Here is a 22,478-nt window from a genome sequence, read left to right as displayed (position 1 = left end):
GCAATTGGAGATGTTTTGCCCTACAGAGTTGTTTTCTGCATGCATGTACAAATTTTTCTGTGCCTTTATAGCCTCACAATATATAGCAAAATTAGTTAAAACTGCATAAGATAGAAAAAAATACTGGTATTCTCATCCTAACCCTGTACTGCCTTCAGATTCCCCTTGTTGGAGATTACACACTTTTTGTTGTTACCTTAATTAGCTAAGTCTCAAGAAAAATTGTTTCTTCATTGTAACATCCAAAATGACCCACTGTACCCAGCCATAATCAATTTCCAGGCACAAGAAAAAATTTGAAATTTGGTGAAAAAAATGTGTGACAAAAAGTGCAATTCTCCTTCCCCCCTCTTCGAATGCTTCATCTTCTGTTTCTTTCTCTGGGCCAAACATCAAACTGTGAAGCAAGAGGGGGTGAGAGACTTAGGTGAAGCTTGTGTCCTGTGGAAGGAAGGGTGTGCACAGCTTAGGGTGAAGGGGAATGGAGATGCTTCAGTTGACATAGTACATCCAGTAAACCAAGTTAAAAAATCCAAAAGTGATGGGGAAAATGATTCTGGACCATTTGTCAATGGTACTGACATCTGTAAGGTCTGGAATCTTAAGCTTTAACTTAGAAGAACGTCGCCGAAGGCGGCAGTTGGCACGTCCACGTGTGGCTGTTAGGGGAACATGACGCTCCAAGGGAGTGTGGCCAAAACTGTCCCCTCTTGATGTCAGCTGTTTGCGGAACTGGATCCCTGAGGTGTCATATGACAGGACGGAGTTCCGGGAATCACCAATGCTACTTCCCATCTCAGCTGACATCAACTCACTGCTCATGTCAAGAGTGCTGAGAAGAATGTTTCCATAAGGATCAACCTGGGATAAAGAAACATATTGTTATTATTGGTAAAATAAAAGTTGATGTCTCTTCTATGTTTAAACCCCACCGATCCCTTACCATTGCCATTCAGTTTCCCACCTCCACCTGTTTACATGCCTGCATATTGACAATCACATGATCAGGTTGGGACCTGCTTATCACAGTGATATCACTACAGATATTGGCCAACCTATTTAGAAGATGTGTTGCACACACATGTTTTCTTCCATTTCTGGAGAAGGTGGACACTGTGAGACCTTTGCCTGCTTCATAGGTTTTCTTCATTTGAATGAAGCAGTGATGAGGTCCCCTGGACAGTGAGTGGATGGGAACATCACAATGTAGGAAAAAAGCAGACATTTTCCCACTGATTATAATGTTTTGCATATTTTAGCAATTTTAAAATGGTAATAATCCTTTGATGAATGTTGATCCATAGACATTTAAATTCTCATTGCATAATATATTTTCCTCATTCCTGTTTCTGCTCTTTGACTTCAGTATATTCACCCTTTATAGTGACTGCTATATATATAACTGTTGACAATTTTAAACATTCATCATGCCATTGCTCCAACACTGTATGCATACAGTCATAAAACATTTCCTCCTTTATGTTCATAACAAATTACCTGTTCTCTTAGTCTTCTTTCCTCATAGCGATGACGTTCATTATTTGATTTGCTTGTTCTCTCATTCAGCTTTTTCTGCTGCTGAGGGCCCCGACCAAAGAATACATAATTAACGAATGCATATTCCAATAGAGCCAGAAACACAAACACGAAGCATCCCATAAGATATACATCAATAGCCTTAACATATGGAATTTTAGGCAAGGTCTCCCTTAGATGTGTGTTAATTGTTGTCATAGTGAGCACAGTAGTCACTCCTGAAATACAAAAGAAAAAACACATTTAAGTTCTCTAGGGAACTTCTCTTTTGATTTAAAGGGGTCTTCTGATTTCCATCAAACCCCTTTCATTTGATCTATTGTTTTCCCATCTTTCACTTTGTAGTGTATAATAAGTACGCAATCCAAGCAATCCCCCAATTAGGAATGCCATCCCATGACCCCTTTCCTCTTATACATGCAACTTTCTGTGACCTCACCTTAATTCTCATGCAGCTTGTTCTTCCAGTCTGGCCCCATGCACACGGCCGTGTTTCACAGCCATGTGCGGGCCATGGAACCGCGGCCTGGATCCCTCCTGAGAGCAGGAGCGCACGGCGTCACTGGTTGCTATGACGCCGTGCGCTCCCTGCTGCCGCCGCAATACAGTAATACACTGGTATGATCTATACCAGTGTATTACTGTACTGTGCCGGCAGCAGGGAGCGTACGGCGTCATAGCAACCAGTGACGCCGTGCGCTCCTGCTCTCAGGAGGGATCCAGGCCGCGGTTACAGGGCCCGCACACGGCCGTGTGCATGGGGCCTCTTTCTGTGTCCTTTAGTATGAACACGCATTTAATTAGCATGAGCAGAGAGAAGGCAGGGCCTACAATCCTCTGCATCCAGTACAATACATTACAAACTGAAATATGGGCAAATATTAGATTAACTCAAAGTGGGTTGATGGAAACCAGAAACCCCTTTAAGTCAACTTTTCTTCAATAATAACCTATATAAAAAAAAAAATTGCCAGTTTTTGGTCCTCCTAAACTTGACCTAAACCTGTGGATATTTATGAATGTTCTCTATTTTCAACACACAATGGTCTTTTCTGGGCCACTGTAAGATCAAACCAATTTCCACTGATGATTATCAGTATATGTGAACTATTCAGAAGATCTAGCCAATCAGTCTGGACATTTCACTAGTTAAACATTTGTATAATTGAAGTTAATGTTCTGTTTAGCAGTCAGAATAGCTAAAGTTTTTTTTTTTATATGAAAAAATAAATTAAATATAAAAATTTAAATCGCCCCCTTTTCCCTATAATAAAAATAAATAGAAACATAAAGATCATAGGCATTGCTGTACGCTGAAGAGCCCATCACCTGTAGGGTAGGACACTGGGTTTCAATGGTGCCGCCTTGCACCTTATGACATAGGTGCAGCTGTGCATTTCCGTTGCACGGTATCTTCTTGCACCTAATCAATGTGTGTTTTTTTGTTTTTTCTTTATGCCGCTGTGCATTATGTATACACTGTTATATGTTGTCTTCCGCATTATTGCTTGAATTGTGCACATAGGGTGCCAGTATACACTGATTACTGCTACCTCGTCTTTGTGCACCTAAGGTGCTTGTGCATATCAGCTCTCGTCACCCTTTAGTGTCTGACACTGATTGTATAAGTGTAGACACAGCTGTTTTTGTTTCCAAGGAGCCCCCCTGAGTGTTGGACTGTGGAAAACTGTATTTTACATTTAACCTCTAGTATATTTTGAGGGATATATTTTATAGCGTATCAAAAGTAAAAGTTAAGTCTTAATTGATCCAGATCATTATTCACTACCTTTTTCTCATTAAAGGGGTTATCCAAATTCTAAAAGATCCCCCCCAATGCCCAGGCCCCTTATATACATGTTACTTACATGCTCCCCGGCACCAGCGTTGCTCCAGATCTCTGCACGGCCGCTGCTGCATCTCCCCATTGTGTGGATCAAAACATCTGGCGATGGGGGCAGCAGCCAATAGCAGGCCACGACGGTGACCAGCCTCAAGGGTGCTTGTCACCTTCGTGGCCTGGTATTGGCTGCTCCCCTCCATCGCCAGATATTTTTATCTGTGCGATGTGGAGATGCAGCAGCAGCAATGCAGAGATCCAGAGCGAAGCGGATGCCAGGGAGCAGGTACTTTAAGTAAAATGTATACCAGGGGCCTGGGCATTAGAGGGGATCTTTTACAATTCAGATAACCCCTATAAGATTAAAAAAAAGTTACTTTGGTCAGAATACGGCAAGAAAATAAAAAAGGAAGAGAAGCAAGAGAAGAGAATAGAGATGGGAAGAGAAGAGAGATGGCAAGAGAAGAAAAGAAAAAAAAAATTTTTTGCAAAGTTTTAATTTTTTTAAGTATATAAACTAATATAATGTGGATAAACTATATAAATGTGGTATTGCTGTAATTATACTAACCCAGAGAATAAAGGGCATAGGTCAGTTTTACCACATAGGGAATGCTGTAAAAATAAAACTATGGCACAATTTAGTTTTCTTTTCAATTCTATTTGTATCTAGCTTTGCACTACATTGTATGCAACTATTGATGATATTAGAAAGTGCAACTTGTCCTAGAAAAAAAGCCCTCATACATCTGTGTGAGTGGACAAATCCTAAAGTTTGGGCTTTGGAAGAGTAGGGAGTAAAAAAACAACTAAACCACAAAACTGGAAAAAAACTCAAACGGTTAAACTAATTATCCATAGTTATGTTCCAATATTTTCAACTTACAATGGTAGCCCTGGACAAGTTTATATTATTGAAATAAAATGTATGCTTGGATATACAGTTCGTGTATGGCAGAGGTAGGATTGTAGGTGTGTTAGGTCATCCATTGTATATGACCATCTTTACAGTACATACCGAGTGCCACTCTTGCAGCAGAAGCATCATAGTTTATCCAGAATGAAACCCATGACAGAATAGTGATCAAAACAGATGGCATGTAGGTCTGAAGTATAAAATATCCAATGTTTCTCTTAATTCGGAAACTCAGAGATAGACGAGGATAAGAACCTGGGAAAGAAGGGGGAAAAAAAGCATCCTTTATGCAGAAATATTCATTAAACTCTTACAGTGTAGATGTGTCCAGGATCCACATACAGAATTTCTTACATAGCCTGAGAAATGAATAATCTCCGAAATTTACCACCAGATTAAAATGAAAATTACAAATGATTCGCACAATAAAATGGTTTAAAACAAAGCTGCCAGCATCCATGATGATTTAGTGCAGTGAAATCAGGGGCGTAGCAAGGGGGAGCAAGCGGGTTGAGGTCTTGAGGTGGCACCTGGACGCATGTCCTCCCCCTTGCAAAGGAAGAGCCCTGTGCAGCTGGAGAAAACTCTGCAGTAAACTAGACTCATAACTGCAACCATCCAATCAGCTGTTCTGAACTTCAGAACAGCTGATTGCTTAATAACTAGGGCTGTTGGCTGATGACAGCTCTAGCAAATGATCCACCAGGGCTGTCCATGATGTCAGAAGCAGAGGCCTGAGATGGCAAGAATGGAGCGTGGAGCCGCCTTCTTTAGTGAGTGACTCTATATCGGATTTGCAGTCTTCTCTAGTGCCTCTACCTCTCCCCTGCTGCTGGCTTCCGCCACAACAAACAAAAGCCACACAGCTTACCGTACACTTTTTGGGCAATTCTTTTGCAATGTAAGTATGTGTCTTGTGAAAAAAAATATTTTTTTATGATGCTGCATAATGTTGTTAGTTGTACCTGTGCCATTCATGTGCCATATACTGTACTTACCACACATTGTAGGAAGCACTTCCCACCCATGACATAAATGTAAGGCGTGGAAAGAGGACTAATCCCCTATTCACATTTCTTCTTCGTTTTCTTCTTATGCATTGTACATATTAGGCACGGTGTGGGAAGTACTTCCTGTTCGTACACAAATGAAGGAAGCAGTGTAGAAAGGCATTAAGACATTCAGCTAACATTTTTATTTATTTATTTTTACTACATTCATGTACATGTCAGGAAGGGATCCTGACTCATATGGTGAACATATGGCCCCAAAATATGCAACTGTATACCATACATCACCCATTGACTTGCATTGTTAAAAAAAAAAGTACTAAACTATCACTTTTTTAAATACCTTTATGGCATCCATGATGCTGATTATACCCTATGGCCTTTCTGTGTGGTCGTACCCTTACTGGCTAAATTGTTCAACTGTGTTGTGAATGGCTGTTTGTTGATGCAGTAATAAATACAGACCACACACCAGACCATCCTAAACAAATGCAGACAATACACCCGACCCTCTAAATACAAGGCCACACACCAGACCCCCTAGATACAGACCACACAGTGAGGTTTGATGGATAATAGGGAAGGCCGTTGTGGGTAGTATGCATCCTACAAGTTCTTGATTGGATCTTATGTGTACAAGATGGTAATTACCTGAGGGCCTATTTTGTTTAGGAACTCAAGCTGTGGAGAATTACTTTTTAATGTGCCTGTCTCTCTTGGCGTGGATTCTTGGCTGCAAATGGGGAAGATTTAAATGAAAGAAGGTACAGCAGTATTCATTTAATGGCTTTTACTTCCTCCAACTATGGAAATTTTCTCCAGTAGCCATTTGAAGAGGACCCATTACCTCTCCTGACATATCTAACTTAGGCTACTTTCACACTTGCGTTAGGAGCGGATCCGTCTGGTGTCTGCACAGACGGATCCGCTCCTATAATGCAAACGCTTGCATCCGTTCAGAACGGATCCGTTTGCATAACTGTTTATTTCAGATCTGATTTTTCACTTCGGAAAACTCAGATCCGACAGTATATTCTAAACACAGAAGCGTTCCCATGGTGATGGGGACGCTTCATGTTAGAATATACTGAGAACTGTGTACACGACTGCCCCCGGCTGCATGGCAGATGCTGCCAGGCAGCAGGGGGCAGACCCCCCCCCCCCTCCCCTCCTGTATTTAACTTATTGGTGGCCAGTGCGGCCCCCCCTCCCTCCCCAGTATTAAATATGACCAGTGCGGCGGCCTCCCCCTCCCTCCCTCCCCAGTATTAAATATGACCAGTGCGGCGGCCTCCCCCTCCCTCCCTCCCTCCCCAGTATTAAATATGACCAGTGCGGCCCCCTCCCTCTATATTTATTGGTGGCCGGGCCAGTGCGGATTCCAAGTATTGTGAGCAGTGCGGCCTCCCCTCTCCCCCCCTAATTAAAATCACCCCCCCCATCATTGGTGGCAGCGGAGAGTACCGATCGGAGTCCCAGTTTAAATCGCTGGGGCTCCGATCGGTTACCATGGCAACCAAGACGCTATTGCAGTCTTGGCTGCCATGGTTACTTGGCAATAAATACAAGCATTATACTTACCTGAAGAGCTGCGATGTCTGACCGGCCGGGAGCTCCTCCTACTGGTAAGTGAAAGGTCTGTGCGGCGCATTGCTAAAGACCTGTCACTTACCAGTAGGAGGAGCGCCCGGCCGGTCAGACATCGCAGCTCTTCAGGTAAGTATAATGCTTGTATTTATTGCCAAGTAACCATGGCAGCCAAGACTGCAATAGCGTCTTGGTTGCCATGGTAACCGATCGGAGCCCCAGCGATTTAAACTGGGACTCCGATCGGTACTCTCCGCTGCCACCAATGATGGGGGGGGGGGGTGATTTTAATTAGGGGGGGAGAGGGGAGGCCGCACTGCTCACAATACTTGGAATCCGCACTGGCCCGGCCACCAATAAATATAGAGGGAGGGGGCCGCACTGGTCATATTTAATACTGGGGAGGGAGGGGGAGGCCGCACTGGTCATATTTAATACTGGGGAGGGAGGGGGAGGCCGCCCCACTGGTAATATTTAATACTGGGGAGGGAGGGGGAGGCCGCACTGGTCATATTTAATACTGGGGAGGGAGGGAGGGGGAGGCCGCCGCACTGGTAATATTTAATACTGGGGAGTGAGGGGGGCCCGCACTGGCCACCAATAAGTTAATTACAGGAGGAGGGGGGGGGGGTCTGCCCCCTGCTGCCTGGCAGCATCTGCCAGGCAGCAGGGGGCAGTCATGTACACAGTTCTCAGTATATTCTAACATGAAGCGTCCCCATCACCATGGGAACGCCTCTGTGTTAGAATATACTGTCGGATCTGAGGTTTACGATGTAACTCAAATCCGATGGTATATTCTAACATAGAGGCGTTCCCATGGTGATGGGGACGCTTCAAGTTAAAATATACCATCGGATCGGAGAAAACTCCGATCTGATGGGGACTCCTGACTTTGCATTGAAAGTCAATGGGGGACGGATCCGTTTGAAATTGCACCATATTGTGTCAACGTCAAACGGATCCGTCCCCATTGACTTGCATTGTAAGTCTGGACGGATCCGTTTGGCTCCGCACGGCCAGGCGGACACGAAAACGCTGCAAGCAGCGTTCAGGTGTCCGCCTGCTGAGCGGAGCGGAGGCCAAACGGTGCCAAACTGATGCATTCTGAGCGGATCCGCATCCACTCAGAATGCATTGGGGCTGTACGGATCCGTTCGGGGCCGCTTGTGAGAGCCTTCAAACGGAACTCACAAGCGGAGCCCCGAACGCAAGTGTGAAAGTAGCCTTAGGCTACTTTCACACTAGGATTAAATCTTCCAACTGGCAGAGGAACAGCCTTGTTCTCCAGTCCTTTCTGGCTCTGATTGATACAATGAACTCTGGCAGGCTGTATAACTGCCAGAACAGCCTGACAGAAGATTTAACCCTAGAGTGCAACTAGATTTAGTAACTACTTGCATTGCCCATATAATGACACTTTTATAGAATCTATTACTATAAGGGTCCATACACCCGGCCGGCACCCCCCATAGAACTGCCTATTCTTGTCCGCAATTGCGGACAAGAATAGGACATTTTCTATTTTTTTGCGGAGCCGCATCCCGGAAGTTTGGGGCCGAAGCCCGGAAGTTCCGGGCCGTGCTCTGTTCGGCCCCATTGAGAATGAATGGGTCCACACCCGTTCCTGATATTGCAGAACGGATGCGGACCCATTTGGGGATGTCTGAATGGAGCCTTATGTTGTGCCATTTCTTTACTATTCCTACTATAAGTTTATAAAGATGTGACAAAATGCAGATGTATATGCAAGTATTTTATATCTAAAATAAAATATAAAATATGTTCATGTCCATTTTTAATGATCAATGAACATGTCACTTGAACAATTAGAAGGTCAAACTCTGACAGAGCATGAACTAAGGCAGACTTCAGATGTCGCTACAGATGCCCGACAATGTTTTAACAGAGCAACAGTTTTCTGAGAACAGGAACTGAATACCCCTTCAGCATCTTGATAACATGGTGATTCTACGTTTTTTACTCTTATGACCCAGGAACATTGCAAGACAAATTTTCAGATAGACAAAGGTGCTTTGTTACTAGCACAAGAACAAAAAGCGCTGAATCTGATGTTAGTGACAGTTTAAGAGATGGAAGAAGACTCTCAATAGACTGTTTTTTTTATACTTGACTGTTACTGCCACATGGGGGGAGCGGGAGGCACCTGATACCGGCACATGGGGGGGTTGGCACTATGATGCTGGCACATGGGGGGGAAGGAGAGAGGCACTTGATACTGGCACATGGGGTGGGTTGGCACTATGATACTGGCACATGGGGGGGTGGGTGGGAAGGAGAGAGGCACTTGATACTGGCTGGGTTTGCAGCCATCAATGGTAGCTATTGCAGGTGCCTGGCCAAAGGATGTCAGGGAAGCTCCATGGTTCACTCAGTGTTTATCGCTGTTTGAGATTTATCCTATTGTGTGGGCCGCACAAGTATGGGGAGAACAGTGTAGGGATCAGACAGTAGTATTCCTGACCGATAATCTAGCTGTGTCCGAAATTTTGATGAAGGGGAGGTCGAGTTCCAGGCACATTATGTCATACCTCAGGAGGTTTGTCTGGCTCTTATTGCAGCACAATTTCCACTTTATCTGTTCTCATATCAGAGGGCAACGCAACACCGCAACAGACGCTTTGTCCAGACTCAATTTCAAACTCTTTTTTTCAGGTATTTCCGGGGGCAGATCGGGTTCTGTCAGCAACTCTCCACCATCATCAGTTAACAATGGTCTAGATATACATCTTGCTACAGCCAGATCCTTGATGACGCAAGCACTGTCCAGGAATACTCTCAGAACATACAAGACTGCATGGGCCTTATTTAACAGCTTTAAAGTTTCACACCCACCAGCAGGAGAAGGACCCATTACTTACCTATTAGCCTTTGCTGCTTTTTGCCACTCTAACCTTAAGTTGGCACCCAGCACCATTAAGTTGTACTTCGCCGGGATACAACATCATTGGTACATGCAACACCCAGATAAACCATCATTATTTTCTGCCCATCCTATTAGAACTTTGTTAAGAGGAATTCAGAGGGCTTCTGCGGTGACTCGACCGGCACAGCAGCCAGAATCAGGAGAATTATTCAAGTTCTTGTCGGATTCTTTGCTTAAGTACCCTTTTGGCAAGTACATCAGCTTACTGATTAAGACGGCAATGTATTTGGCTTTCGATTCCTCCGGTCTGGGGAGTTTACTTCTATCGGTCCAGGCAAGTGCTTCCTGCGCAAGGGGCAATTGGCGTGGAACAGCACTTGTTATATACTCACATTGTATTTCACCAAAACCTTGCGGCCGGGGAATTCCATAGAAGTCACATATTTTCCCACCGATACTGGATGGTGTCCAGTCAAAGTTCTGCATAATTGGATGCGATTAAACAAATCTGTCTCTAGTGATTCTCCTTTGCTTAGACTTGGGACAGTACCTCTGAGTATACAATCCTTCTTGAAATACATCCTCATCGTGCTAGCTAGCTCCGGTACTGACCCCCATTCAATAACTGGCCACTCGTTCCGTATTGGTGCCGCCTCCGCGGCTTCAAAGAATAATATGCCTGTGCATGTGATTAAAAGATTAGGTCGATGGAAATCATCATGTTATACTCGTTATATACCAGATCCTGATGTGGAGATGTCAGAAGCTTTTCGGAAATCAATGGTTTGTTAATTTTTGCCCCTTTAGCCTGCCCTATTTTCATCAGTTCTGGCACTCACACTACTGCTTTAGTTAGGTAGAATAGAATAGGTACCAACGGTTGCCGATTTCAGCACAAGCTATAGGCTAATTTATTTGCCGGATTTGTACGAGGGGAGGCGGGGTTACCTGCATAAAATACCTGCAGGGTCCTCAACAGAACGACGACAGGATGTCTCACCCCACCCTCCCGCCCCCTTTTATAGGCACTCTCTACTAGGGTGGGCCCCTTTAGCCTGCTGACGACAAGATACGAGTGGTTTGCACGCTGTGCAATCAGAGCCTGGAGCGAGGCATAAGCGTTCTAAATGAGCACAACCCGAATGACCAGGCATCTAAGTGCACAAGCTGCAGTGGAGTATGTCACAAACTTACTTGAACACATGTGACAAGGGGTGGTTAACTTCTGGTTAACGCTTTATACATACAATTCGGTATACTGCCACCACGTTTTTTAACGGCACACGAACCGACTACCGGTCACTCACCCTCACGCAGAGCAGGGAATAAACCAGCTACCGCTTGCTGACCGATCGCAATCGTTCAGCCAAGCAACAATCAAAATGACCTTTCTCACACAAAATGTTAATGTTTCTCTCTTCAGAGACAGGATTCGTTAATTCCTTTGCTTAGAACACGGAAGACTTAGCAAATAAGATTTTTCAATCTTTTAATAAAAGGTGAAAGGAAAACCAATGCATATAGACATTTACAGAAAAATGACTATTCTAGATAACAATAATTCAAGGTAATAGTAATTCTCGACAGTTAAAATAAAAGGGATAATGGATGAAAAGTATACTTAGGCTACTTTCACACTTGCGGCAGAGAGATCCGGCAAGCAGTTCCGTCGCCGGAACTGCCTGCCGGATCAGGCAAAATGTATGCTAACTGATGGCATTAGTAAGACTGATCAGGATCCTGATCAGTCTTAAAAATGCCTGATCAGTCAAAAAAATGCATTGAAATGCCGGATCCGTCGTTCCGATGTCATCCGGCAAAGCGGATCCGGCATTTATTTTTTTCAGTCTGCGCATGCGCATAACGGAACGACGGATCCGGAATTCCGGTATTCGGCACTAATACATCCCTATGGGAAAAAATGCCGGATCCGGCGTTCAGGCAAGTCTTCAGTTTTTTTCGCCGGAGATAAAACCGTAGCATGCTGCGGTTTTCTCTTTTGCCTGATCAGTCAAAACGACTGAACTGAAGACATCCTGATGCAAACTGAACGGATTACTCTCCACTCAGAATGCATGGGGATAAAACTGATCAGTTCTTTTCCGGCATAGAACCCCTGTGACGGAACTCTATGCTGGAAAAGAAAAACGCAAGTGTGAAAGTACCCTTAAGTTCCTCTGTTTCTGTCCTTGAAGCCGTTGTGCAATCCGATTGGTATAATATCAGTGGACCCTGAGCACTGACATTCAGAATGTGATACAAATCAAGGTGTTAAAGCAAGGCAGGGTTGCCATACAATGCCCTGACAGCATCTTATAACAGTTCTAAAACAGGAGGTGCCAGCAGCTCTGCCCACCAATAGTACGAATGTGTGGGCAGGGTCGAGGAGGTGTCAGAAAGGTTTATGACCCAGCTAAGGTCAGCCCAGAATGTCCTTATTCTGGCTGAGCCCACAGTTCTGTGGAACCACTAAATACAGCTATGACATTCATGTATTAATGACCCTTATGGTTTTACAAGTCTAACAAGACCAAACTTGACTCTGCTGTGGCTTGTGGTTCTCCAGGACGGCTAAAAGCTGGCTTTACAGCCTTCCAAGGGCACAAGAACATAATGTTTGATATCTCCGTGATCGCACTGGTCCACGGAGGTTAAATCCGGCCTTAGCCAGTGCAGAATATGTCTACGACCAGAGATATGAAAAATGACTATGTTTTAGTCGCTCAAAGGTTTAATAGGTCGCTTTCCCATCTCTCTCTCGTCCCCTGGTGGGACTGTAGTCAGAATGACCAGCTAATGTTTTCCCAGGATCCAGTATTTTACGATGAGCCTCGGCAGGGGTGCCTTTGAAGCTCCCATCTTTATCTTTATAGCAAATAGTGGCCACAAGAAGAAAAAGGTGCTCATAGGGTGAGTAGGTCAAGCACTGGTAGCCTCCAAGTACAGGAAGGTTAGTTATGCTCACCTGTTTTGGTTGCACCTAAGTTGGGCGCAACAACAATAAAGGCAAAAAGAGGTGATTGAAGGTGGCTAGTTGGTGCTGCCGATTTTGTCCGTAATCTCCTTATCCGTGCTGCCTCACCAGCAGCCACCCCTATCCTGCCCCACCACGGATGCTCCTCCAATCAGGGCGGCTCTCCTCTCCTGACCATCCCTCTTTAAGCACAGCAGCGAGCACGCGCTGTGTACAGCCAGCGTCCTCCACGTGTTGCCAAGCAGTGGCTGTGTTTGCCGTCCTGCTGATTTGCCTCAGACTTGATAAAGGGGTCCACAGAACCCCGAAACGCATTGTCTCAATAAAACTGATTATATCGAAAATCTCTGGTTGTGATCTTGCGCCTATGGTCCACCCCTCTACTCGACTCCTCCAATCCAGTGGAGTTTACTACATCCTTATCTTTATGATGGGGAAGTGTCATTTTCAATTACTAGAACACAGCTCCAAGCAATTTTTAAAGAAGAATAAAGGGGCCTCTAGGCCTGTGAGTGTGTGTGTATTTAAAAAGGGGACTCTACTAGGGGTACCCTCGTCACAGAGTAGACACCTCAAAAACCAAGAAAGGTCTCTGGCTCCTCCTGCTTACTGCAGTCTCGGCCTCTTCATCCCCCTCTGGAGTGACTGTGGCACCTGCCACCCCGCAAACAGAGGATGTGACAGCAATGCCACCACCTAGGTCACCAAGCATCTCAACAATGTCCCATGGAAACGTTCAGCTGTCTATCTCCCAAACACTGGAGCGAAAGAGGAAGTACCCCCCTGTCCCACAGTACGTTGTGCCCAGCCGCCACTACTTTTCCAGGCGAGCCATCCCTTCCCTGCACAACCAAGTGGGGAACAAAATCAGGTGTGCACTGCGCAACGCCATCTATGGCAAGGTCCAAATAACTATGGATACGTGGACCAGTAAGCACATTCAGGGACGTTATATCTCCCTAACAGCAGACTGGGTAAATTCAGTGGCGGCTGGGTATGAGGCGGATAGAAGTTTGGTGCATGTCCTTCCACCACTGAGGATTGCAGGGCGTTTCTCTTTGCCTCCTGTTGCTTCCTCCTCCTACTCCGCTTCCTCAACCGGTCAGCGTAACACCTTCACCACCAACTTCAGCACAGCCAGGGGTAAACGACAGCAGGCAGTTTTAAAACGTATCTGCTTGGGGGACAAACCCCACACTGCGCAGGATCTGTGGACGGGCATGGAACAACGGACCGATGAGTGGTTGGTGTCAGTGAGCCTCAAGCCCGGCCTGGTAATGTGCGATAATGGGCGAAATCTCGTAGCAGCTCTGGGCCTAGCAGTTTGACGCACATCCCTTGCCTGGCGCATGTGCTGAATTTAATTTAATAACTTGTCCTACATTTCCGCCCGATCACATTTCAGCCATTGACCTCCCTTGGATGTGGTATCCCTTTCTCAGGCTCCCTCTCCGGCATGGAACCCAGATTCCTCGTTACCCAAGTTCACCATGGTAGGCGCATAAAAGAACATCGAAAGTTGATATGGAAGATATCCAATTGGATCGTGGCCGTCACTGGGACGTGCGATCAGGCAGAAGTTATCTAGAGTCAACAAAGCGGCAGCAGGGTCTCTCCTGTATAACGTTTCCTTATCCAAAATACCGCAGTGACATTCCCTGTAATCTTTTATTACTCATTCCAATAACAGGGCATCTTAAGAGTCCTGTATTGTTATTTATCGTCACTACTCCCCGAGTCGGGAGTGGGTAATTGTTGCGCGCCCCCTCCTTTCATCCAATTCTTCCGCTTTAATAACTTGTCCCACATTTCAGCCATTGACCTACCATGGATGTGGTATCCCTTTCCGAAACCCTCTCTGGCATGGAACCCTGATTTCCCATTACCCGTGATCACCATGGTAAGCGCATAAAACAACATTGAAAGTTGATTGGGAAGATATCTAATTGGATTGTGGATGTCACGGGGACGTGCGACATGGTGGAGCAGTATGTGTGCACAAGCCTACACGTACTGACTAATGGGTCTGCCCCCTTCAACTTCTGGGTCTCCAAATTGTGCACATGGTTTGAGCTTGCCCTTTACGCCTTGGAGGTGCTGGCCTTCCCTGCACCCAGTGTATTGTCTGAATGTTTGTTTAGCATGGCAGGAGGGGGTTATCACAGACAAGTGCAGCCGCCTGTCTACAGCCAATGTGGACAAGCTCACGTTCATTAAAATGAACCAGGCAGGGATCCCACAGGACTTGTCCGTACCTTGTGCACAGGGGCGTACATAGAAATCATGCCCCCCCCAATAAAAAAGTACAATTATTAAAGCTGATGGTTGTTGCTGGGTGTTGCAGTGACATTGATAAAAAAAATTGGAATAAATTCTCATGCACACAACCGTATGTATTTTGCGGTCTGAAAAATGCGAATCCGCAAAAAATACGAATGATGTCCGTGTAAGATTTGTGTTTTTTTTTGGGGGGCGGGAAGCATTGTAACAATGCCTATTCTTGTTCACGAAACAGTGTGGGACTATGGAACAGACATTAGACATACGGATGCAGAGAGCACATGGTGTGCAGTCCGCATTTTTTGCAGACCCATTGAAATGAATAGGTCAGCATTCTATCCGTAAAAAAAACTAAATACATTTGTGTGCATGAGCCCTAATCGAGAAAAAATTATTTAGTGGTTATTTTTGCTTTTTTTTTTTTTACATTTTTAAAATTTTTATGTGCATTATATATTATGTTTGCAATTTTCAAACAGAGCATCGTAAGTGTTAAAATGGTGCAATTGGAACTAGCTCCAGTCCTGATAGTTAAAGCAGTGTGTTATACCAACAGCTGATGGCGCAGGCTCAATTTTTGAGCCTTCGTCATCACAATGCTGTTTATGTACATAGCAGGGAGGAAAAAAAATTATAATAAAATAGAAGATAGAGATATATAGTACTAGAAGACTGGCACTCTCAACACATGGAATCATATGGTTTAAATGCAGATCACAAAATGTATTAATAGATACATAAAAGAATAATAGACTAAAAGTGTGTTAATATAAACACTAACAATAAATAGCTTTTTGAAGTTGGGTTCTCACAGTATGGTACTAGTCATGGTGCAATATCATAAACCGTATGTTTTAATGCCCTATATCAAAGATCAATCCTTGTAATGGTCTGATATTGCTGCAAAAAAGAACCAACAAATATACGCAATTGAATACCTATAAAAGAAAAAGAGAAAGGGGAATAAAAAACAGAAAAAGTCCTCCTTCTTCTTATCCTTAGCGAGGAACAATGTCCGCTGAGATGGAATCAATAGTCCAGTTATAATAGGCTTTAAGTGTAGTTGTTTCCTTCTTATGCAAGCTTTATTTTGCAATTGGCACTTTGAATATGCCTAATGAAAAACCCACTATGTGGGCTTACCTTTCCTTAGTGGTTTCTAGTGATCTAATAAGAGATCCAAGTATGACCCATCTGTAAGAAGAAATACTCATACTTCGCGAGAAAACAGTGCACTGTAAGCTCGATATTGGCTGCTACAACCAGAGCTTGAGCCTAAGAGAATCGAGAAAAAACCGACGAACACAACCCTGTGTGCCGATACGTCACTTCCGGAGCGACAAACCTATCTCCGAATCCACGTGGGAAGCTGACCAAGAAACAGCCGGGACGCCGGCTTCCAGCGGGCCCCGAACAGTCTGAGTGACCGACCGGCACTAAGGAAAGGTAAGCCCACATAGTGGGTTATCATCAGGCATATTCAAAGTGCCAATTGCAAAATAAAGCTTGCATAAGAAGGAAACAACTACACTTAAAGCCTATTATAACTGGACTATTAATTCCATCTCAGCGGACATTGTTCCTCGCTAAGGATAAGAAGAAGGAGGACTTTTTCAGTTTTTTTATTCCCCTTTCTCTTTTTCTTTTATAGGTATTCAATTGCGTATATTTGTTGGTTCTTTTTTGCAGCAATATCAGACCATTACAAGGATTGATCTTTGATATAGGGCATTGAAACATATGGTTTATGATATTGCGCCATCACTAGTACCATACTGTGAGAATCCAACCTCAATAAGCTATTTATTGTTAGTGTTTATATTAACACACTTTTAGTCTATTATTCTTTTATGTATCTATTAATAAATTTTGGGATCTGCATTTAAACCATATGATTCCATGTGTTGAGAGTGCCAGTCTTCCAGTACTATATATTTTCTTGTAACCGTGAAGGGTGAATCACTTTTAGACTAGAGCACCTCTTAGTGGCTGTGAGTGGGTGAGCTATTTCTTATACTACCATTTTTTTGATACATAGAGATATGTATGCTTCAAGTTCTCAGGGGGGATCCAGCACATTTTAAAAATAGGATATTTCTAATAGGGCAGGGAATGGATCGTCTCTCAGAACTTTAAGCATACCTGGATGGGGTGCGTTGTATATCTATGGGGGTGCTGGGTCTATGAGGGAAGGGTTTTATGTCTATGCCAGAGATGCTGTGTGTCTTGCACTTACAGTAAGCTATTACTAATAGTGCAAGCTACACAGACCTCCCCATATTCCTCCCTCCATATTGCGGCACAGTCACTCACACAGATGCCGACTGCTGCACTGGTTGAATCTGGTTGAATCTGTCCATGCTCTCCCGTCTCTCCTGCAGGTAACTAGGATTTAGGACCTTGGCCAGGGGCTGCACGGAAGAAGGATGGGCTGAGGGCTCTCACATTGCCCTCATTCCAAAGGCACTGGACTGTAACACCTCACCCCGGCAGAGCACAGAGCAGAGGTCAGGTGTCAGCTGGCCAATAAGCAGCGCAGGCAGAACAGCATCTCCCTGATTATTGGCCAGCTGTACTTGACTTGTTCTGACAGACAGGGGGCCAATTCCATTCATCAGCAGAGGCAAGGAGGAGGGGGAGGAATCAGGAGGAGACCACAGGACTGGGGCCGGTATTTATTTCTCTACTTACTGGTATGCAGTGTGTATTCAGGTCGGAAAGGGGGCAGAGCCATGCAGCCTGGCTGGGCCGCCTAACCTCACGGGCTCCATAGCCAGTGCGTGGTCTGCCTATATTGACGGTACGCCACTGCTTGTGCAGAATAGACATGTATACCGGCCTTAGCCAGCCACTATTGTACTCCAGCGCACATTCTCTTTGATTTATTTTTTACCCAAATAAAAAAAACAAAAAAAAAACAACCAGTGTTGGCTACCTCCTCCTCCACCGCCGCTTCCACGTACACCGCCACATCCACCTCCTCCTCAACCTCCTACTCCATATGGACCTCCTCCTCCTAGATCAAGATTATTATTTTTTATTTTTACGTTAATTTAAGTCATTTCCCTATCCACATTTGTTTGCAGAGCACTTGCCATGCTCTTAACAACATTTAGCTGCCTTTTGCAGCCCTCTAGCGCTTTCCATGACTTTTTTAGAGCCATTTTAGTGCTCCAAAGTGCGGGCCCCATTGACTTCAATGGGGTTCGGGGTCAAGTTCAGGTCAAGTTTGGGTCCCGAACTCAAACTTTTTTGCGAAGTTTGGCCAAACCCAGCGAACCTGAACATCCAGGTGTCCGCTCAACTCTAGAAACAACACTATTTATCCCATCCTCTATTTCTTTAATGAATAAGTTAATTAATAGTGGACCCATCTTGGGGTACACCACTTATAACCAGGGACCATTCAGTGTAGGAATCATTGACCACAACTCTTTGGATATGATCGTGAAGCCAATTTTCAGTCCACTTACAAATTATATTTTCTAAACCAATAGAACTTAATTTACCCATTATGCATCCGTGTGGGACAGTATCAAATGCCTTTTGGACTTTGTGGGACAGCAAAGTCCAAAAACACAATATATTGACATCCTTTCCTCTCTCCAGGCTTCTACTCACCTCCTCATAAAAACAAATTAGGTTAGTTTGACAGCTTCTGTTCTTAGTGAAACCATGTTGGCTATCACTTATTATATTATTGACAGTTACTAATCCTGTATGTAGTCCCGTAGAAGGCCCTCAAACATTTTTCCTACTATGGATGTTAAGCTTACTAGGCTATAATTTCCTGGTAAAAACTAGCACCCTTTTTGAAAATTGGCACCACATTCGCCTTGCGCCAGTTTCTTGGTACAATGCCTGTCATTAAAGAATCTGTAAATATAATGAAGATAGGCAAAGCAATGACTGAACTGAGTTCCTTTAGAACTGCAGGGTGTAATCCATCTGGACACAGGGCCTTGTTCACTTTTTTTTTTTTTTAGCATATTAAGGACCATATCTACAGTCAGTCAGTTAAGTATATAATCTGATATATTTAGACCAGTGGCACCACCCTCATGAGCTGCCCTCTCTTCTGTTGTATATACAGAGCTAAAAAAACATTTAGGAGCTCTGCCTTTTCTTGATCCCCATTGATCAACACCCCGTTACCATCATTTAGGGGCCCTACATGTTCTGGCCTTGTTTTTTTTGCATGTATACCCGTTCCATCGACTGAAGATAAGATTTATGTTGCTTCATCTCATCATTAGAGTCCTTTACAGCAACAAGTGACCTCAGAATGGCAAGTGGTGACACCGAGCAAAGAAACTAATGCTAAACATCACAATATGTGGCGCTCAGATGCTCTTGGGGAGACTAGATGGGCCAAATGGTTCTTATCTGCCGACACATTCTATGTTTCTATGTTTCTTCTCTGTTCTTGGTTTAACCACTACAGGACCGCCGCACGCAGGATCGTGTCCTGGCGGCGGCCATGTTATTCCTCCTGGACGCGCCGACGCGTCCTCTCGTGAGACGCGAGATTTCGGGCAGAGCCGGCCCGCGCATGCGCATTTATGCGCAGTTTAAGTAGTATTCTGTCACCAGCCTGCCAGCCAATGAGCATCGCTGGCAGGCTGGTGATTTTCAAAAAAACGAATCAGAAGCCATTTAACAGCTTATATTTATAAATACAAGGTGTTAAATGGCTCCTGTGCTCCTCTGCTGGTCATTTTTGTTGGTTGGTTCCAGCAGAGGAGCACAGATCACAGTGAGTACACTAAACAGTACACTTAGCCTCCAGATCACCCCCATCACCCCAATTAACCCCTTGATCGCCCCTGTCAATCACCTAGTGAAAGGGAAAAAAGTGATCAGTGTAAACTGTCACTTTTTTTTTTCCACTAGTATTGACGGTTAGGTTTAGGATAGTTTAGGCCCCTTTGTTAGCGTCGGTTAGCGCCCAGCCCACCGCACCGCAGTCACCGATTTGCTGATTAGCGTATCACTAATCAGCATTTGTACTTTTATAGTATCTGTAAGTGATCAGAACTGATCACAGTCAGGCTGCATTCACAGTCAGGCTGCATTGCGGGTCCGCAACACACCAGCCCGTCACCCCCATAGAAATGCCTATTCTTGTCCGCAAGCTGCGGACAAGAATAGGACATGCTGTATCTTTTTGCGGAGTTGCAGACCTAAAGATCGGGGCCGCGCACCGCAAATGCGGATGCGGACAGCACACTGTGTGCTGTCCGCATCCATTCCGTCCCCATAGAGAATGAATGGGTCCGCACTAGGGATGAGCGAACTCGAACTGTATAGTTCGGGTTCGTACCGAATTTTGGGGTGTCCGTGACACGGACCCGAACCCGGACATTTTCGTAAAAGTCCGGGTTCGGGTTCGGTGTTCGTCGCTTTCTTCGCGCTTTTGTGACGCTTTCTTGGCGCTTTTTGAAAGGCTGCTAAGCAGCCAATCAACAAGCGTCATACTACTTGCCCCAAGAGGCCATCACAGCCATGCCTACTATTGGCATGGCTGTGATTGGCCAGAGCACCATGTGACCCAGCCTCTATTTAAGCTGGAGTCACATAGCGCCGCCCGTCACTCTGCTCTGATTAGCGTAGGGAGAGGTTGCGGCTGCGACAGTAGGGCGAGATTAGGCAGATTAACTCCTCCAAAGGACTTGATTAACTGATCGATCTGCAGCTGTGGATCATTGAGCTGCTGATCCTCAATTGCTCACTGTTTTTAGGCTGCCCAGACCGTTTGTCAGTCACATTTTTCTGGGGTGATCGGCGGCCATTTTGTGTCTTGTGGTGCGCCAGCACAAGCTGCGACCAAGTGCATTTAACCCTCAATGGTGTGGTTGTTTTTTGGCTAAAGCCTACATCAGGGTGAAGCTGTCACACCAAGTGCATTTAACCCTCAGTAGTGTGGTTGGTCAAGCTATCACACCAAGTGCATTTAACCAGCAATAGTCTGTTCATTTTTTGGCCATATACTAAATCAGGGGCAAGCTGCGCCCGTCACCAAGTGCATTTAACCCTCAGTAGTGTGGTTGGTCAAGCTGTGACACCAAGTGCATTTAACCAGCAATAGTCTGTTCATTTTTTGGCCATATACTACATCAGGGGCAAGCTGCGCCCATCACCAAGTGCATTTAACCAGCAATAGTGTGGTTATTTTTTGGCCATATCCCAGTCTAATTCTGTCACTAAATCCATACCGGTCACCCAGCGCCTAAATACTAGGCCTCAAATTTATATCCCGCTAAATCTCTCGTTACCGCTGTCCTGTTGTGGCTGGGAAAGTTATTTAGTGTCCGTCAAAGCACATTTTTTGTTCTGGGTTGAAATACAATTCCCAATTTAGCAATTTAAAAATTTAGTGGTTTCTGCTGTATCAGATCTATTTGAAATCTATCCCTAAAAGGGTATATAATATTCAAGGTGCACATAGGGTCATTCAGAATAACTTCACACACCCGCTACTGTGCATTTCCAAGTCTAATTCTGTCACTAAACCCATACCTGTCACCCAGCGCCTAAATACTAGGCCTCAAATTTATATCCTGCTAAATCTCTCGTTAGTGCTGTAGCTGGGCGAGTTATTTAGTGTCCGTTCAAGCACATTTCTTGTTCTGGGTTGAAATACAATTCCCAATTTAGCAATTTCATAATTTAGTGGTTTCTGCTATATCAGAGCTATTTGAAATCTATCCCTAAAAGGGTATATAATATTCAAGGTGCACATTGGGTCATTCAGAATAACTTCACACACACCCGCTACTGTGTATTTCCAAGTCTAATTCTGTCACTAAACCCATACCTGTCACCCAGCGCCTAAATACTAGGCCTCAAATTTATATCCTGCTAAATCTCTCGTTAGTGCTGTAGCTGGGCGAGTTATTTAGTGTCCGTTCAAGCACATTTCTTGTTCTGGGTTGAAATACAATTCCCAATTTAGCAATTTCATAATTTAGTGGTTTCTGCTATATCAGAGCTATTTGAAATCTATCCCTAAAAGGGTATATAATATTCAAGGTGCACATTGGGTCATTCAGAATAACTTCACACACACACGCTTCTGTGCATTTCCAAGTCTAATTCTGTCACTAAACCCATACCTGTCACCCAGCGCCTAAATACTAGGCCTCAAATTTATATCCTGCTAAATCTCTCGTTAGTGCTGTAGCTGGGCGAGTTATTTAGTGTCCGTTCAAGCACATTTCTTGTTCTGGGTTGAAATACAATTCCCAATTTAGCAATTTCATAATTTAGTGGTTTCTGCTATATCAGAGCTATTTGAAATCTATCCCTAAAAGGGTATATAATATTCAAGGTGCACATTGGGTCATTCAGAATAACTTCACACACACACGCTTCTGTGCATTTCCAAGTCTAATTCTGTCACTAAATCCATACCGGTCACCCAGCGCCTAAATACTAGGCCTCAAATT

At 44.5% G+C, this 22,478-nt stretch overlaps 1 protein-coding gene across 2 annotated transcripts in view; it reads right to left on the bottom strand.

Moving 5' to 3' along the window:
* Positions 1 to 492: 492 nt before the first annotated feature.
* LOC122946757 (gamma-aminobutyric acid receptor subunit beta-4-like) overlaps positions 493 to 22,478 on the bottom strand; it is a 454,454-nt gene continuing 432,468 nt past the window's right edge. For both annotated transcript variants that reach the window (XM_044306553.1, XM_044306552.1), the window contains exons 8-10: positions 4,395 to 4,547; positions 1,498 to 1,754; positions 493 to 861 (exon numbers count right to left, since the gene is read on the bottom strand). In XM_044306553.1, the coding sequence (XP_044162488.1) occupies positions 493 to 861; positions 1,498 to 1,754; positions 4,395 to 4,547 (779 nt within the window). The remainder of the gene's footprint in view (positions 862 to 1,497; positions 1,755 to 4,394; positions 4,548 to 22,478) is intronic.

The sequence above is a fragment of the Bufo gargarizans genome, chromosome 9, assembly GCF_014858855.1.
Source record: "Bufo gargarizans isolate SCDJY-AF-19 chromosome 9, ASM1485885v1, whole genome shotgun sequence".
NCBI classification, from domain to species: domain Eukaryota; kingdom Metazoa; phylum Chordata; class Amphibia; order Anura; family Bufonidae; genus Bufo; species Bufo gargarizans.
This window is presented reverse-complemented; position numbering and strand designations above follow the sequence as displayed.